The 14,521-nt window shown below is 39.9% G+C and overlaps 1 protein-coding gene across 6 annotated transcripts in view; it reads left to right on the forward strand.

Moving 5' to 3' along the window:
* shank1 (SH3 and multiple ankyrin repeat domains 1) overlaps nucleotides 1-14,521 on the forward strand; it is a 153,888-nt gene that overhangs the window by 45,666 nt on the left and 93,701 nt on the right. For all 6 annotated transcript variants that reach the window (XM_056264052.1, XM_056264056.1, XM_056264057.1 and 3 more), the window contains one exon: nucleotides 3,447-3,983. In XM_056264052.1, coding sequence (XP_056120027.1) covers nucleotides 3,498-3,983 — 486 coding nt within the window. In that variant the 5' untranslated portion in view covers nucleotides 3,447-3,497. The remainder of the gene's footprint in view (nucleotides 1-3,446; nucleotides 3,984-14,521) is intronic.

Here is a 14,521-nt window from a genome sequence, read left to right on the forward strand (position 1 = left end):
ATGCCTACCTCCCAGAGCAAGACATCGATCGTTCAGCCACCTAAAACACTTGCCTACACCGGATGTGAGCGCCGCGTCAAAAGCAAATAGAGCCCATTATAATCACTTATGCTGTCTACAATATACAGATGCCCGTTCACAAAAGGTCGGAGAACAGAATTTGTCCTCTGCATTTAACACTTAGTGCACACACATTAGGAGTAGTGAACACACACACTGCAAACCATGGACACACACACCTGGAGCAGTGGGCTCGGTGCCTTGTTCAAGGGCAGCTCAGTCATTTTCTTGCCAGTGTTTAGACTTGAACCCACAACCTTCGGGTTAGCAGTCTGACTCGCTAACCATTAGGCCACAACTGCCCTCTAATGTAAGAGTAAATAGAAGCTTGTTTGCGTCTCTGTACAGATTTCAGAAGGATCCCTGCGTCAGAAACAAGTAGATTGCTTATTTTTAATGGCATCCTGGATCGCGTCGGAGGATTATGTTTGTTCAGAGAATTTAACAGCAGATTTTGTTAATGAGGGACAGTGTAATAAACAAAATAAACTTTTGTTGATAGATGAAGCAGTCAGCTGTATTGGATCTGACAGCAGTTCCGTCGCAAATCGTAAGTAAACAATTTTATAATGCTTATGTAAATGACGGTTTTATTTGGATAATATTTTCAAAACACGCACTCACGTGCAATAGCAGGTGTGTGTTGATATAGTTTCCTATGCAATGATGCTAGCCAATCATAACAGTGGCTGTTTACTGACAAGCCTTAAAGGAGCCGCCCCTTAAAAATTGATTATTTTAGACAGAGGGTTTTTCCACGTGTACATAAATTATATATATATATATATATATATATATATATATATATATATATATATATATATATATATATATATATATATATATATATATTGTGTGTGTGTGTGTGTGCTTTAAAATTATAAGTGTAAAGAGCATATTAAAATAATTTAAAAAATCCATGACATGACCCCTGTAATGTGTTAAATGTAATGATTTTGTACTTTTACATTTACATTCACAAAATTATCAAATTGCTATTTTATTCTGTTTTCTGAAGACTGACGTCAGTTGCAATTATGTTGTTGCAATAGTAATGCTACTTTTAAAACGGTAATAAATCAAAAACAAAAATCTGCATATAGTTTTTGGGAAAAGAGTAAATTTAAACTTTGTAAAAACTTTAAATAATATCTGGAAAAATGTTTACATTTTATTAAGTTTTTAAAAGTTTTTTAAAAAGTAAAAAAAAAAAACCTATGTGCTATGTAAAACTGTTGTTGTCTTTATAATATAATACTTTTTTCACAGTATAAATACAGCTGCATATATAATATGATTTACTATTTTTGGAAAATGCATCACATCATATCAGGGATCATCATATTAGAGGGTCCTTGGCATCAACATATTTGAAAAACTTTATTTTATGGATAATAGTGAACACTTTGGGATGCCACAGCAGATTGGCACAAGAACAAGACACGTTGTCATATGATATCCTCCTCGTCTAAAGTGTAGGTGCAGAATCTGAGCCCTACAGCAGCTGGGTGTGAATGGCACTACAGTATTTTGTTCCCTCAGCTAAACACAGTAATCATATTTTGAAGAGGTCTGTTTGAAGGAGAGACACTCTCAGTGCCTGAGAGTCCTGGGCTACAGTGGTTTTGTTGCTGATCTGGGACATATGAGGAGTTGCAACACTGTGTTGAGTGCTGTGTGTGTGTGTGGAGGCAAGAGTCCCGTCTGTGCTGTAATACGAGAGGTGCAAGAGTGCATGCTTGTAGGGAGACAAAGCCGGTGGAAGCCAAACGTCCTCTCTCTGTTGTAAAACAAGCAGTGCTTGAGTGTCTGTATATGGACAGTTCACTCTCGTAATTGTAAGGAGTGTGTTTGTTTTGCATAAGGGCAAGTGGGACATTAGGGGTTGTAGTCTGTGAATGAGAATTGGCTTCTTGCCGAGGGGCTGTTCCCACGGAGACTGTTCTTGCGTTCATTACCAGCTAGACGGCGTGCGATGGAATGGAACAGAATGTAGGTGTCTTCAGAATTTGAAATGTTCATAAAGGTACTGTTCACCAAAAAATAAAAAATCTGTATGACTCCTTTTCTTTTCTTCTTTTTTTTTTAAACACAAAATAATATCTGGTTGTTAATTCAATACAATGGCAGTACATCGTGATTAACTTTAATGCTTAATAAGGCACCCAAGAACATCAGCAAACAACTATGCGGCTCACTGGTCAGTCAAGTGCTCCTGTTTTGGTAAAAAACAACCCAGTATGTATTAAAGTCAATAAATGTTTTACACCAATTTATGGTATACAATACATGGTAAAAACCTAATAAAAAGAAAAAAAATCTTGATAATTTAAGAAATCTGCATAACAGAATAACAACCCTATTTAAACCTGCAGTCCGCAGTTTTTCCTCTTTGTTGCCATCTCTGTTCGAAATCTGCAATTGCAGTTATTCGCGGAATTATCAACTTTACGTGAGCTGTACCTCTGCATGGCACAGCGCGGATGAATGCAATGTTTTTAGGAGAACGTGCATGTGACGTAATGACGCAAAGACATGCTTGAATTTCCCGCAGAAATCCACCAGTACCACTGGAATTAAAAACATTATGACAAGCTTACCGTTTTGAATCGAGCTAAGGCAAGCAGATTGTTTTGAACACTGGATGGTTATGTACTTGCTCAAAAATGTATTTTGGATCATTTTTAACCCAAAAAAGTTACGGACTCCAGCTTTAAGCAGTTTTACAGCTTTTAGTTTTATTTGAGCACAAGAAAATTAAATGCGAGTTTGGTGTGCAGCTGCTCATTTCTCCCACATACTGGACTGAACTGTGAAGCTGGTGCACAGGAAAGATGATGATGATGACTGAATTTTTGTGAGAATAAACGAACAAAGAAAATTTGGGGGAGTAAAGTTCATTTTAGGGACTGCTTAAACCAGATGCATTCGTGCATCTGCCTGGCTGTTGCTCATTGTTTTTCTTTGTAAACATGCACTAAGCGGACGTCTGTAACCATTGCAACGAATCTCACTTATTTTTTCAAAGTCTTGCCGTGAGCAGGTTTTAAGAAGTTAAAAGAAGTTCTTCTTGATTCTGTTCCATTCCACTGAGTCTCAAAATGTAATGCTTGTGGCACAAGACGCTTAAAAAACAGAGACATGTTGTGACAGTCAAAGATGTCACTCTAGTGCATGTTTAAAAATGCCGAAATGCAAGAATACGTCTGGCATGAATGGCCTGTTGCAACTTGGTGGGAGCCACTGAGTGATGGAGTGATGTGGGAATATTTGTTCTTTTATATTCTCTCGAACTCCTACTTCTGTTCTCTCAGTCTGCTCTCTCCTCCTCTCATCATCCACCTCTCGCTATTTCTCATGCCTGCACTCCTCCTCTCTTTTCACAGTGTGTCTCTGGGGATGATGCCATTGCCGCTGGTACCACTCTCCCTGTCGCCATGACGATGCCGCTCAGCCCCCTCTCCAGCGACGAGGAGCAGCAAAGGATGCTGGGAAACAGTCAACACCTTTATCCAGGGGCGGAAGAGGAAGAGGAGGAGGAAGAGGAAATGGACGATGACGGCGTGGACGAGGAAGGCGAGGAGGAAAATGGAGAGCTGGAGTTGGATGACGAAGAGGAGGTGGATGATGAAGATGACATCAGGCGTGGACCAGGGCGTTTGAGAGGAGGCAGGGAAGAGGGGCACAGGCAAAAAGGCACAATGGCTGGACGACTCCCAGGAGACAAACCGCTACGACCTGGCAACCCGGGCCATGCGGCCAACCCTTATTCGTCCAACCCTGGACCCATCCACCAAACGGCGGCGAATCAGCAGCAGCAACAGCAGCGGAAGCTACGAGAGCGGAGCTCGAGCAACGCACCTGACGACACACACATAGCTATGATGGTCTTTCGGATTGGCATTCCTGATATCAAACAGACGGTTAGTCACACACACACAAACCCACACCTGTTTCCCAATTACCCACTCATACTCTGCGCATTATCCATCTTTTGCTAACCATGCCTGGTTGAGCCCACAGCATACATATTAACCAGGCAGTCAGAGAGCCGCCAAACACCGTTCAAAAAATCAATTAGGCGAATACCGGGAGTGATATAAGCATACAAATCTGAAAAAAGGGGCAGGAATAAATTACACAGACTTGGAAAAGCTGTTCTCAAGTGTTCAGTGCCAGTGTGGACATCTGAAACAGTCTGCCATGTGTTCTGCTATGGCAGGTCAGACCTCGCTCTCCCCTCAATAGAGCCAGACGTTTTCTTGGTCAATACACATGACCTCTGTTGCCCAAAAGACCTGCTACCTTATACATGTATAAAATGTGAATTGACTTTGAAATAGATCCCAGAGCGCACCAGCTGGTGGGCCACACACTCAACAAACACGTATTTAATGCTGCTTCTATCACCACAAAGCAGACGTGTCATTAGCACTTTCAATAAGTTTTGTTTACATGCACTTTAAATGTTGGATTTCTGTCGGACTAAAGCAATAATTCATCTTTTTTACATGCTTAAACACCATTCCAGATTTCTCAAAAGTCGAACTAAAAGACCTCCTTGATTGTAGTTCAGCTTTATAAACACATCAGACTACAGTTGGTCTCAGCATTATGCGCATTCTCCCGAAAACAGGGGTTATGTGCAATGTGTATTTATGGTGCGTTCACGTGCTATGGTAATTATGGTAAATACCAAAAGCCGACATGGAAAATGCACATGAACACCCCCTCATGTGGTATTTTCCACTGGGCAACTCGTAGAATATTTTGATGCACGAGTTGCCGAGATGAGATTACCTTTGACCTTTTCAAAATGGCGGAGAGCAACGCAAGAGTTGTGAATGGTAAAAATATGTACTATTCATGATCTAGAAAATATACAGCATATATTATTTACGTTTGAGTTTTGATAAATCATTTTCTTGCTGTAGCAGATGACTTAAGCAATCTAAAATAGTTTTAGCTAAATAACAGGTCTGGATCTCCATCTTTTTACCACATTACGACAACAAAAGCACTTGAACGCAACACACTGGTAAATACCAGTTCACAAGTGGAAAATATCATATTTTCCATAGCACGTGAACGCACCATTAGTCCTTCAAATCTTCAATTAAGCATTGTAACTGACAGATATATTGATGAAGACTCCATCTTGACTTTGCACAGACCCTCTGTAGCACGATTATAACTGCATATGTACACGTCAGGTCAAAAGTTTTGGGTTAGTATGAATTTTGGGGGGGGGGGTATTTTTCTCTTTTTTTTTATCAGTTATTTTACATTGTAGTAAGATTACTGTTTTTATTTAAATGTAGCGTAGGCAATTTCAGAGAGGCTAGCAATAGCAATCTAGCTTTGAAAGCAAAAGATTCCACCAAGGGGTGGGATCCATCAGCCGGAAACTGAAGCTTCGCTTGGGGGCCGCCATTTTAGCAGACTTTCACCTGCTGTTAGCATTCCATTGACTCCCATTCATTTTGGCGTCACTTTGACAGCGAATAACTTTACATCTGAGGCGTCCAAAGACTCCATTTGTCCATTATTTCTTTATAAGGAAACACGACAATGTATAAAAGGCTCCATTACTTTGTATCTTACGTTATGGCCCCGTAGAAGCCGTTTTTGTAAAAATAGGCTAACAATTGCGTCATAACCACGGGACTATCTGTCGCACAGTTGAGAAGTTACCCTATAGACAGAAGGAGAAGCTCGTAGACAATATTTTACTGTCTATGAGGCAATCGGGTGGACATGGAGGCATAAAGTCAAGGGAGAAGCCCATAGAAAGAGAGTCCATTAAAGCAACGGGACAAAATATTTCAACAACAGATTTCTTTCAGATATCAAATCAGATTTGTCTTGGACCAGCTACTAGAAGGTCAGAACGGTTGCTCACGTCACATCAACGTTGTCAAGCTCAGTTTGAGCCTGCGCAGTACACTTGGCTATCAGGAAGTGAGTTGCATCTATTGGGCTTCAATTCTCTCCGTTGAAATCAAGGGGGTCACTGTGTCCATTTATTTTACTGTCTATGGATCCCATCCTCCTTTCAGAGCGTATCCAAAGCCACGCCTCCTTTAAAACACATGAACGCACACAGCAGAGTCTGCAAAGCATCACAAGAGACGGTGATACCCCAAACCAAATTTTCTGAGATTTTAACAGAGGTATGTGTGTTGAACACCTTTGAAGACCATGTTAGCATCTGTTAGATTTAATAGTACGGTTAAAATGGGTACATTTGAGTTTTTTTCCGCTTTTTACGTCTTCATCTTCTTCATCGTGACCACGTCACAGGCTGTGAGTGCGTTGATGACTCATCGGTGTTTCATAATTATTAATGAGACTGAGTTTTCATATCCTATGAGAAGACACTAGGCTTGTTTGAGATGAGCAAAATCTGCGCAGAACCGATCACCGGTGATCAGCGCGAGATGCATGCCGGTTAGAAATGTGTCCGAGTGCGGTCCGCCCATAGACAGTAAAAGAAATGGACAGAGCGACCCCATTGATTTCAACGGAGAAGACTTGAAGCCCGATTATTGCACTTCCTGTCTGATGTCTGAGCGACTGCGCAGGCTCAAACTGAGCGTGACGACAGTCTGGCAGTTGAAAATCTTATAGTAGCTGTGCCAAGACAAATCTGAATCACCTAATTCCTCAAAAACGTTGTTGAAATATTTTGTCCCATTGCTTTTATAGACTCTCTATTTATGGGCTTCTACCATGACTTTGTGCCTCCATGTCCTCCTGATTGCCTCATAGACAGTTAAAGATTGCCTGCGAGCTTCTCCTCCTGTCTATACGGTAATGTCTCTATTGTGCGACAGAAAGTCCCGTGGTTATGACGCAATCTTTAGCCTATTTTAAAAAAAACGGCTTCTACGGGGCTATAACGTAAGATACAAAGTAATGAAACATTTTATACATTGTCGTGTTTCTTTAGAAATTGATAATGGACAAATTAAGTCTTTGGACGCCTCAGATGTAAAGTTATTCGCTGTCAAAGTGACGCCAAAATGAATGGGAGTCAATGGGATGCTAACAGCAGGTGATGGTCTGCTACAATGGCGGCTCCCGCAAGGCTTCAACTTCCGGCTGATGGATTACCCCCTTGGGTCCGCCCAGAGCCATAGAGAGAGAGAGTTGCGACACTCCCATAGACCGCCATAGGAACTTTGGAATGCGGAAGTAATGCGTGTCGTGGAGCGGCCAATAGTTCCAAACACTGATAGTTTCTCCACTGAACCCCTTTCATTTTCAGTGCTTCGGAAGTACGCTCGCTGGTAAATTAATGAAATTACTGTATTTTTTTACTTTTACACACATTAGCCGACCTCTCGTGAATCTAGTCTGTAGTTATATTTTATGTAGCCAGTTTTAGTAAATGTTTATTGGAAGATAATAGGTTAATTGCAGCTATAGCTTACGTGACCATTGACAACACTTCACTAACGTTAGCTAACTTACGGTAACCTGATGTATATAATATATAATATTTTTAATAACATTTTATATGTATGTATATATATATAGCCTATATATAACATTATATATACATACACACACACACACAATTCATTTATTTAAATGGGTTAGGATTATGCATATATGTGCTTATATGTATTTAGGAACATAGTTAATTCACTCATTAACTATCTCTCCGGTTTAATTTTATGAAGAATATTTTTCGGTTGAATATTTACCGAACATTGCTGTATATAGTCGTTGCTTTCTACGTTATGGGAGCAGTCTATTTCCCTCCTAAATTATTCATTTGTACATGCACAGCGTAATTATTTATTTTTTATGTTGGTTGGAATTGTGAACGGACCGCAGACCTCTTTGCATGATCACGAAGCGGAATTTATAAGCAAGATCACGGGAATCAATAGCCTAATACAGCCCAGTTGTGCTAAAATAAATATCATGAGACGTCCATCATCAGATGAATGACATGGAAAAGTTAAGTTAGAGCCGCCAAAGCCAGTGGTACTACCCATGCGAACATGAACACTAGTGTTTCCCTCCAAAAATATAGCCTATAAACTTATCTAAGTTGTCACCCTGCCTCTCCAAATGCAAAACTGACATTAACTAAATGCAATAACAGCTGAAAAAAAGTACTTGGGTGTGTGTTTTATTTTATATTTACCGTTTAATAATGCAATCGCTGCTGTCTGTCCATAGAAGAACATGACAGCCCGCGTATGTTGTGGAACTATTGGGGCTTACATGAACCACGTGACAGCAGTCGCAGCGACATCAAAGCGTGTCGCAACTCTTTCGCTCTATGGCTCTGGGTCCGCCTTTATGAAGGTAAATCAGTAGCTAAACTCGAGAGCACGTAGATGTGAATTTGAGAACTTGTACAATAAATATTCGTACTTGTATGTGAACATTTACACTCACAGCTCCGATGTGAAAACCTGTAAAATAAAAATCTGAACTTGAACGCTGAGATTTGCACTCGCAGACAATAGTCACAAACCTGTATTCTGAATCTGAAGCTGCAGACAAGCAGCAGAGGTGGGTAGTAACGAAGTACATTTACTTCGTTACATTTACTTGAGTATTTTTTTGGAAAAATTTTACTTTTAAGAGTAGATTTAATTGTGGGTACTTTTACTTTAACTCGAGTACATTTCTGATGAAAAAACGGTACTTTTACTTCGTTACGTTGGGCGACGTTCCTCTCGTTACTTTATTTTAATGCAATATGTTGTTAAAAGCGTAGTTTATTCTAAGCGCGCGCTCTCTCTTTTTTTCTGGGCATGAGCGATGCTCAATTCACAAATGAATCACTCTTTTGAGTCGATTCTGCTCAAAGACTTCATCAAACAAGTTGGGCAGATCTGTCTAAATCGGTTCGCGAATCAGTTCGAATGATCTGTTCAGTTTCCTGCACGCACTGAATCATCTCGGAGTCGTAACAGGAAGATTACATCAACATCAAGATTACATCAAGAGCGTTGTATGAAGTGGCAGTCCACAGTCTACAGTACAGTCTAGAAAGTAAATCTGCAAATGCATCATATTTTTTTGCCAGCGATGAAGATCTTTATTAGTTGAACATCTTCGTATGTTACTTCGTAAGCTGTCTGTGAATGAATTATTCCACACGACGATACATTCGATTTCATTTCATTCATACATTTTACAACCAAACAGATTATTACGCCATATAGCACTACTACAAAGTATGACATTTCCCTTTTTTTGGACATATACATTAATTTATACATTAAATAAGCTATCGTCCAGTTTATGAATGTGTGTACACACACAATGTGTGTATTGCGCAGTGACGTGCGAACTCGACTTGAAAACGAATGCCTTTGCCTGCCTTATTAGACACAGTTAACCAGTTTAAAGATGCTTTCACAAATATAGCCTACATTTAAATACATTTTGGAGAACAGACAGAAGAAGATCCGTACATTTGATCGTTGGTTGTGTTTGGCATGACATGACGGCGGGCACATGTGCAGAGTTTTAACACTTTCTAATCTGTGTCAATGGTTCCCACCCCTTTACATGAATGCAAAACTCCATAGAGTCACTTTATTCCGACATTGTCTAATAATCCAAATGTAGTTGTATAAGTTATTATACTATTATACAAACCAAAGGACAGGCAATGGTTTTCGGGCTATAGATATAATATACAGAAATAATGTTTGTCTCTTCTGTTTTTGTTGCAAAGATGGCTTATCTAATTATGATCATTTTAGTCATTAAAATAAAAAAATATCTAAATAATGTCATGTTATATATATATATATATATATATATATATATAGGCCTATGTGATCCAAAGTAACTAGTAACTAACTACTTGAGTAGTTTTTTCATTGGATACTTTTTTACTCTTACTCAAGTAACTTTTAAGATTATTACTTTTACTTTTACTTTGAGTAAATATTTCTATAAGTACTTGTACTTTTACTTGAGTACAGTTTTTGGATACTCTACCCACCTCTGACAAGCAGTCACAAATGTGTAAAATGCCATTCACAGAAAACAATGACAATCACAAACATGTAAAATATATTTGCACTTCTTCTAACATTCAAATTCGCAGTACAACCTCAAATTGGCACTTGCAACTTCTCAAATCTGTCACTGCAAGTTCAAATTTCACGCCTTGACTTTTGCTACTCTTTTCGGGATATATGAGGTGCAAAACTGATTTGTGCACTTGTAACTCGGTGGCGGCGAGAGCGGAAGGGGGGCGGGAGCGGGGGGGGGGGGGGGGGTGTTCGAAGGAGCCGTCTTATTGGTTGGTGCCTAGCCAATGAAATGGGACTTCTATTGTATGCGATGATGTCACGAAACCCGCCTCCTCGTGGATGTTCTGAAACGCTAACATGGCTTAATGCATTAGACTGATTTAAAAGACATAAATTATATTATCAAACTTAGTGATATTAACACCATACAAATAATGCATACTACAGAAAAGCAGATGAGCACAGAATATGACGAAAGAAAGCAAATTTGTGTTCAGTGCAAATAAACCAGCTGCCTGTGTTTAATTAATAATGTATAACGAATTTATATATATATATATATATATATATATATATTAGGGATGCACCGAATCCAGGATTCGGATTCGGCCGAATATTGGGCTTTTTAACGGGGTTCGGTTTCTGCCGAACCTCAGAATTTTTTTCCACCGAACCGAACCCTAGGCTTGCACTACGCGCGCTACGTCGAAGTCACCGATCAGTGAATGACATCAAAGTACCGCGTGAACGAATAGAGAGCAGACGGCTCCATGCTTTTGAATTGCTCTCGCGGTAGTTTGATGTCATAAACTGATCTGTCTGTGCAGCGCCGGTTCAAGTCGAACAAGCCTGTAGTGTAACGCGTTGTGTCAGGAAGAAAAATAGGGATAGCTCACAGCTAAAGTTATTGCAGAGGCCAGACAGACTCACGGAGGCGATTGGCATCACACAACTCGCACTTTATTACACAATCGAACTTGTGTAACTGTCTGTCACACGTTCTACCGTCCCCCGCGTTACTTAACAAAATCAGGTAAAAATGAGCATCAAACAGAAATAACCCGCATACATGGGCATGTGTTCCAATATTATCTGCCTGCAGTCCCGGAGGCTGCATTTTCAGGACCCCACTTCTAGGACCGCATTTCTAGGACCCTAGTTTTTTTGTGACAGCGCCACCTACCGAGTCGGAGAACCGCAGTCCCAGGAACGCATTTCCAGGACCCTAGTTTTGGAGGAACGAAAAAAGTGCCACCAAGGCAGTATCTCCACCCAGTTTTAACTACATTAGAGTTTTTTAAAAAGTTTTATTACACCCAAATACTACTTTCTTTATTGCAATTAAACCAGGTTCCTAGGAATGTTGAGAAATTGGGTCTAAGTAGCATACTATAATATAACTCAAGTAAAATAAACAAGGAATCATGTTATAGCCTTTTCAGTCACTCGATGGACCACATTTTCAAGTACAGAGGGAAGACAAGGATGACTCAGGGGGTAGATTGATTGTGTATTTTACAAAATAATATATAACACTTGAACTTGAACACACAAAATCTTTTATAAAATAATATATAACAACTGAAATTGAACACACAAAATATTTTACAAAATAATATGTAACAACTGAACTTGAACACACACAAAAACAAATTTGATCATGACGTGAACCACTTCAATGGATGGACAAACACATGGACAACATCATCACTGACTCCTAAGAGAGAGAAAGAGAAGTGAATTAAATAAGGAACATTTAGTTGAACATGTTCTACTCTCTAATTTTAAATTTCATATTTAAAAGATCTTAGTTACCACAGAGTAATGATAATGATAAAAAATAATGATATCAATCTTCATACCAATTACTGTTCATAATACAATTATTGCATACTGTTCAAAGATTTGGAAAAAAAAAATGATTTTGATGTTGTGGGAACAAAGGTTCTAGAAACACTCATGTCAATAAAGCCCATCTGAACTGAGAAAAAAATAATAGAGAGAGATGCAAGAAATCTGAATAGAAATAACATTATTGACACGACTTTTCCTGACCATATATAAGTAGGCCTATACAGTAAATGACACAATCTAACACGTGGGATTTTAACAGTCAATTATTATAATGGCCTCTCTGATATGTCTGACTATTAAAATGTCATATGTCTCAACCAACTTTATAAAACCATGTCAAAATGAAGAGACGTACACATAACATGTATTGTGGGTAACGTTAACAGGCTTACTGTGAGCACGTGACAGTGAAAACATTACGATTATTTTAACTGAATTAAAATGGAAAAACAATGAGTAATTAACAAGCTTTCAGAACGAACATGGTACAGTTTATTGTGCTGTAAGTAAGTCAACACAGGCTTAGCCTATCATGCAACAGCTCCGTTAAATGAACCGTAGTATTTCATTTTCCAGCATTAGAGGCTAGTATATGATGGCTATGCATTCAAGACTGTTTAGCAAATCACCAGCACGTTGGCAACGTTAACTTTCCAATGAAATGCATCACAATTGTTTTTAAAGTTAAACAAATAAAAATTGATTCGCATTTGATACTCACACTCTGAATGTCATCCATTTTCGCTGGTCCTCTAATTCGGTAGGTGGCGTTGTCACTAAAAACCTAGGGTCCTAGAAATGCGGTCCTAGAAGTGGGGTCCTGAAAATGCAGCCTCCGGGACTGCAGGCAGATGCTACTCATGTGTTCGAGCCGCACGGCACATACAATACGGACTGCAGACAGTTCAACAGTGAGCGCGCAGTTCTTAAAGGGGCCACACCTTATTTCCACTCGTCGTTACAGTAGGTGCACCGTTCGAATGCAGTAGGTAACTTGTGAGAAAGTGAAAATGGAACTCGTGAGCAGAAAAAGTGTTGTTTGGCAGTACTTTCAGTGAAAAGAAGGCAATTCAAGTCGAGCTACATGTTCAATTTGCAATGCCGATTTGTCTCATGGTGGTAAGGACTCTAAACAATAGGCTACACAACATCGCCACTGTTAAAATGCATAATGTTGCTTATTCTTTTTTCTTTTTTTTTTACAGTTATAAAAGTAAAAGTAGTGTTTATTATTTACAGTAATAAAATAAAATGAAAAATCCACTTTGTTTACTTCATTAATGTGTTTACTGTGTTAATGGACTGAGGATGAGAGTAGGATTCGGTATTCGGTTTCGGATTCGGCAGAATCTTAACCAGTGGATTCGGTATTCGGCCGAACCCCACAAATCTGGATTCGGTGCATCCCTAATATATATATATATATATATATACACTCACCGGCCACTTTATTAGGTACCCCATGCTAGTAACGGGTTGGACCCCCTTTTGCCTTCAGAACTGCCTCAATTCTTCGTGGCATAGATTCAACAAGGTGCTGGAAGCATTCCTCAGGGAGTTTGGTGCATATTGACATGATGGCATCACACAGTTGCCGCAGATTTGTCGGCTGCACATCCATGATGCGAATCTCCCGTTCCACCACATCCCAAAGATGCTCTATTGGGTTGAGATCTGGTGACTGTGGAGGCCATTTTAGTACAGTGAACTCATTGTCATGTTCAAGAAACCAATTTGAAATGATTAGAGCTTTGTGACATGGTGGAAGTAGCCATCAGAGGATGGGTACATGGTGGCCATAAAGGGATGGACATGGTCAGAAACAATGCTCAGGTAGGCCGTGGCATTTAAACGATGCCCAATTGGCACTAAGGGGCCTAAAGTGTGCCAGGAAAACATCCCCCACACCATTACACCACCACCACCAGCCTGCACAGTGGTAACAAGGCATGATGGTTCCATGTTCTCATTCTGTTTACGCCAAATTCTGACTCTAACATCTGAATGTCTCAACAGAAATCGAGACTCATCAGACCAGGCAACATTTTTCCAGTCTTCAACTGTTCAATTTTGGTGAGCTCTTGCAAATTGTAGCCTCTTTTTCCTATTTGTAGTGGAGATGAGTGGTACCCGGTGGAGTCTTCTGCTGTTGTAGCCCATCCGCCTCAAGGTTGTGCGTGTTGTGGCTTCACAAATGCTTTGCTGCATACCTCGGTTGTAACGAGTGGTTATTTCAGTCACTGTTGCCCTTCTATCAGCTCGAACCAGTCTGACCATTCTCCTCTGACCTCTGGCATCAACAAGGCATTTCCGCCCACAGAACTGCCGCTCACTGGATGTTTTTTCTTTTTCGGACCATTCTCTGTAAACCCTAGAGATGGTTGTGCGTGAAAATCCCAGTAGATTAGCAGTTTCTGAAATACTCAGACCAGCCCTTCTGGCACCAACAATCATGCCACGTTCAAAGTCACTCAAATCAACTTTCTTCCCCATACTGATGCTCGGTTTGAACTGCAGGAGATTGTCTTGACCATGTCTACATGCCTAAATGCACTGAGTTGCCGCCATGTGATTGGCTGCTTAGAAAT

This window comes from Rhinichthys klamathensis, unplaced genomic scaffold, assembly GCF_029890125.1.
Source record: "Rhinichthys klamathensis goyatoka isolate OS25496 unplaced genomic scaffold, OSU_Roscu_1.1 h1tg000213l_1, whole genome shotgun sequence".
Taxonomy (NCBI): domain Eukaryota; kingdom Metazoa; phylum Chordata; class Actinopteri; order Cypriniformes; family Leuciscidae; genus Rhinichthys; species Rhinichthys klamathensis.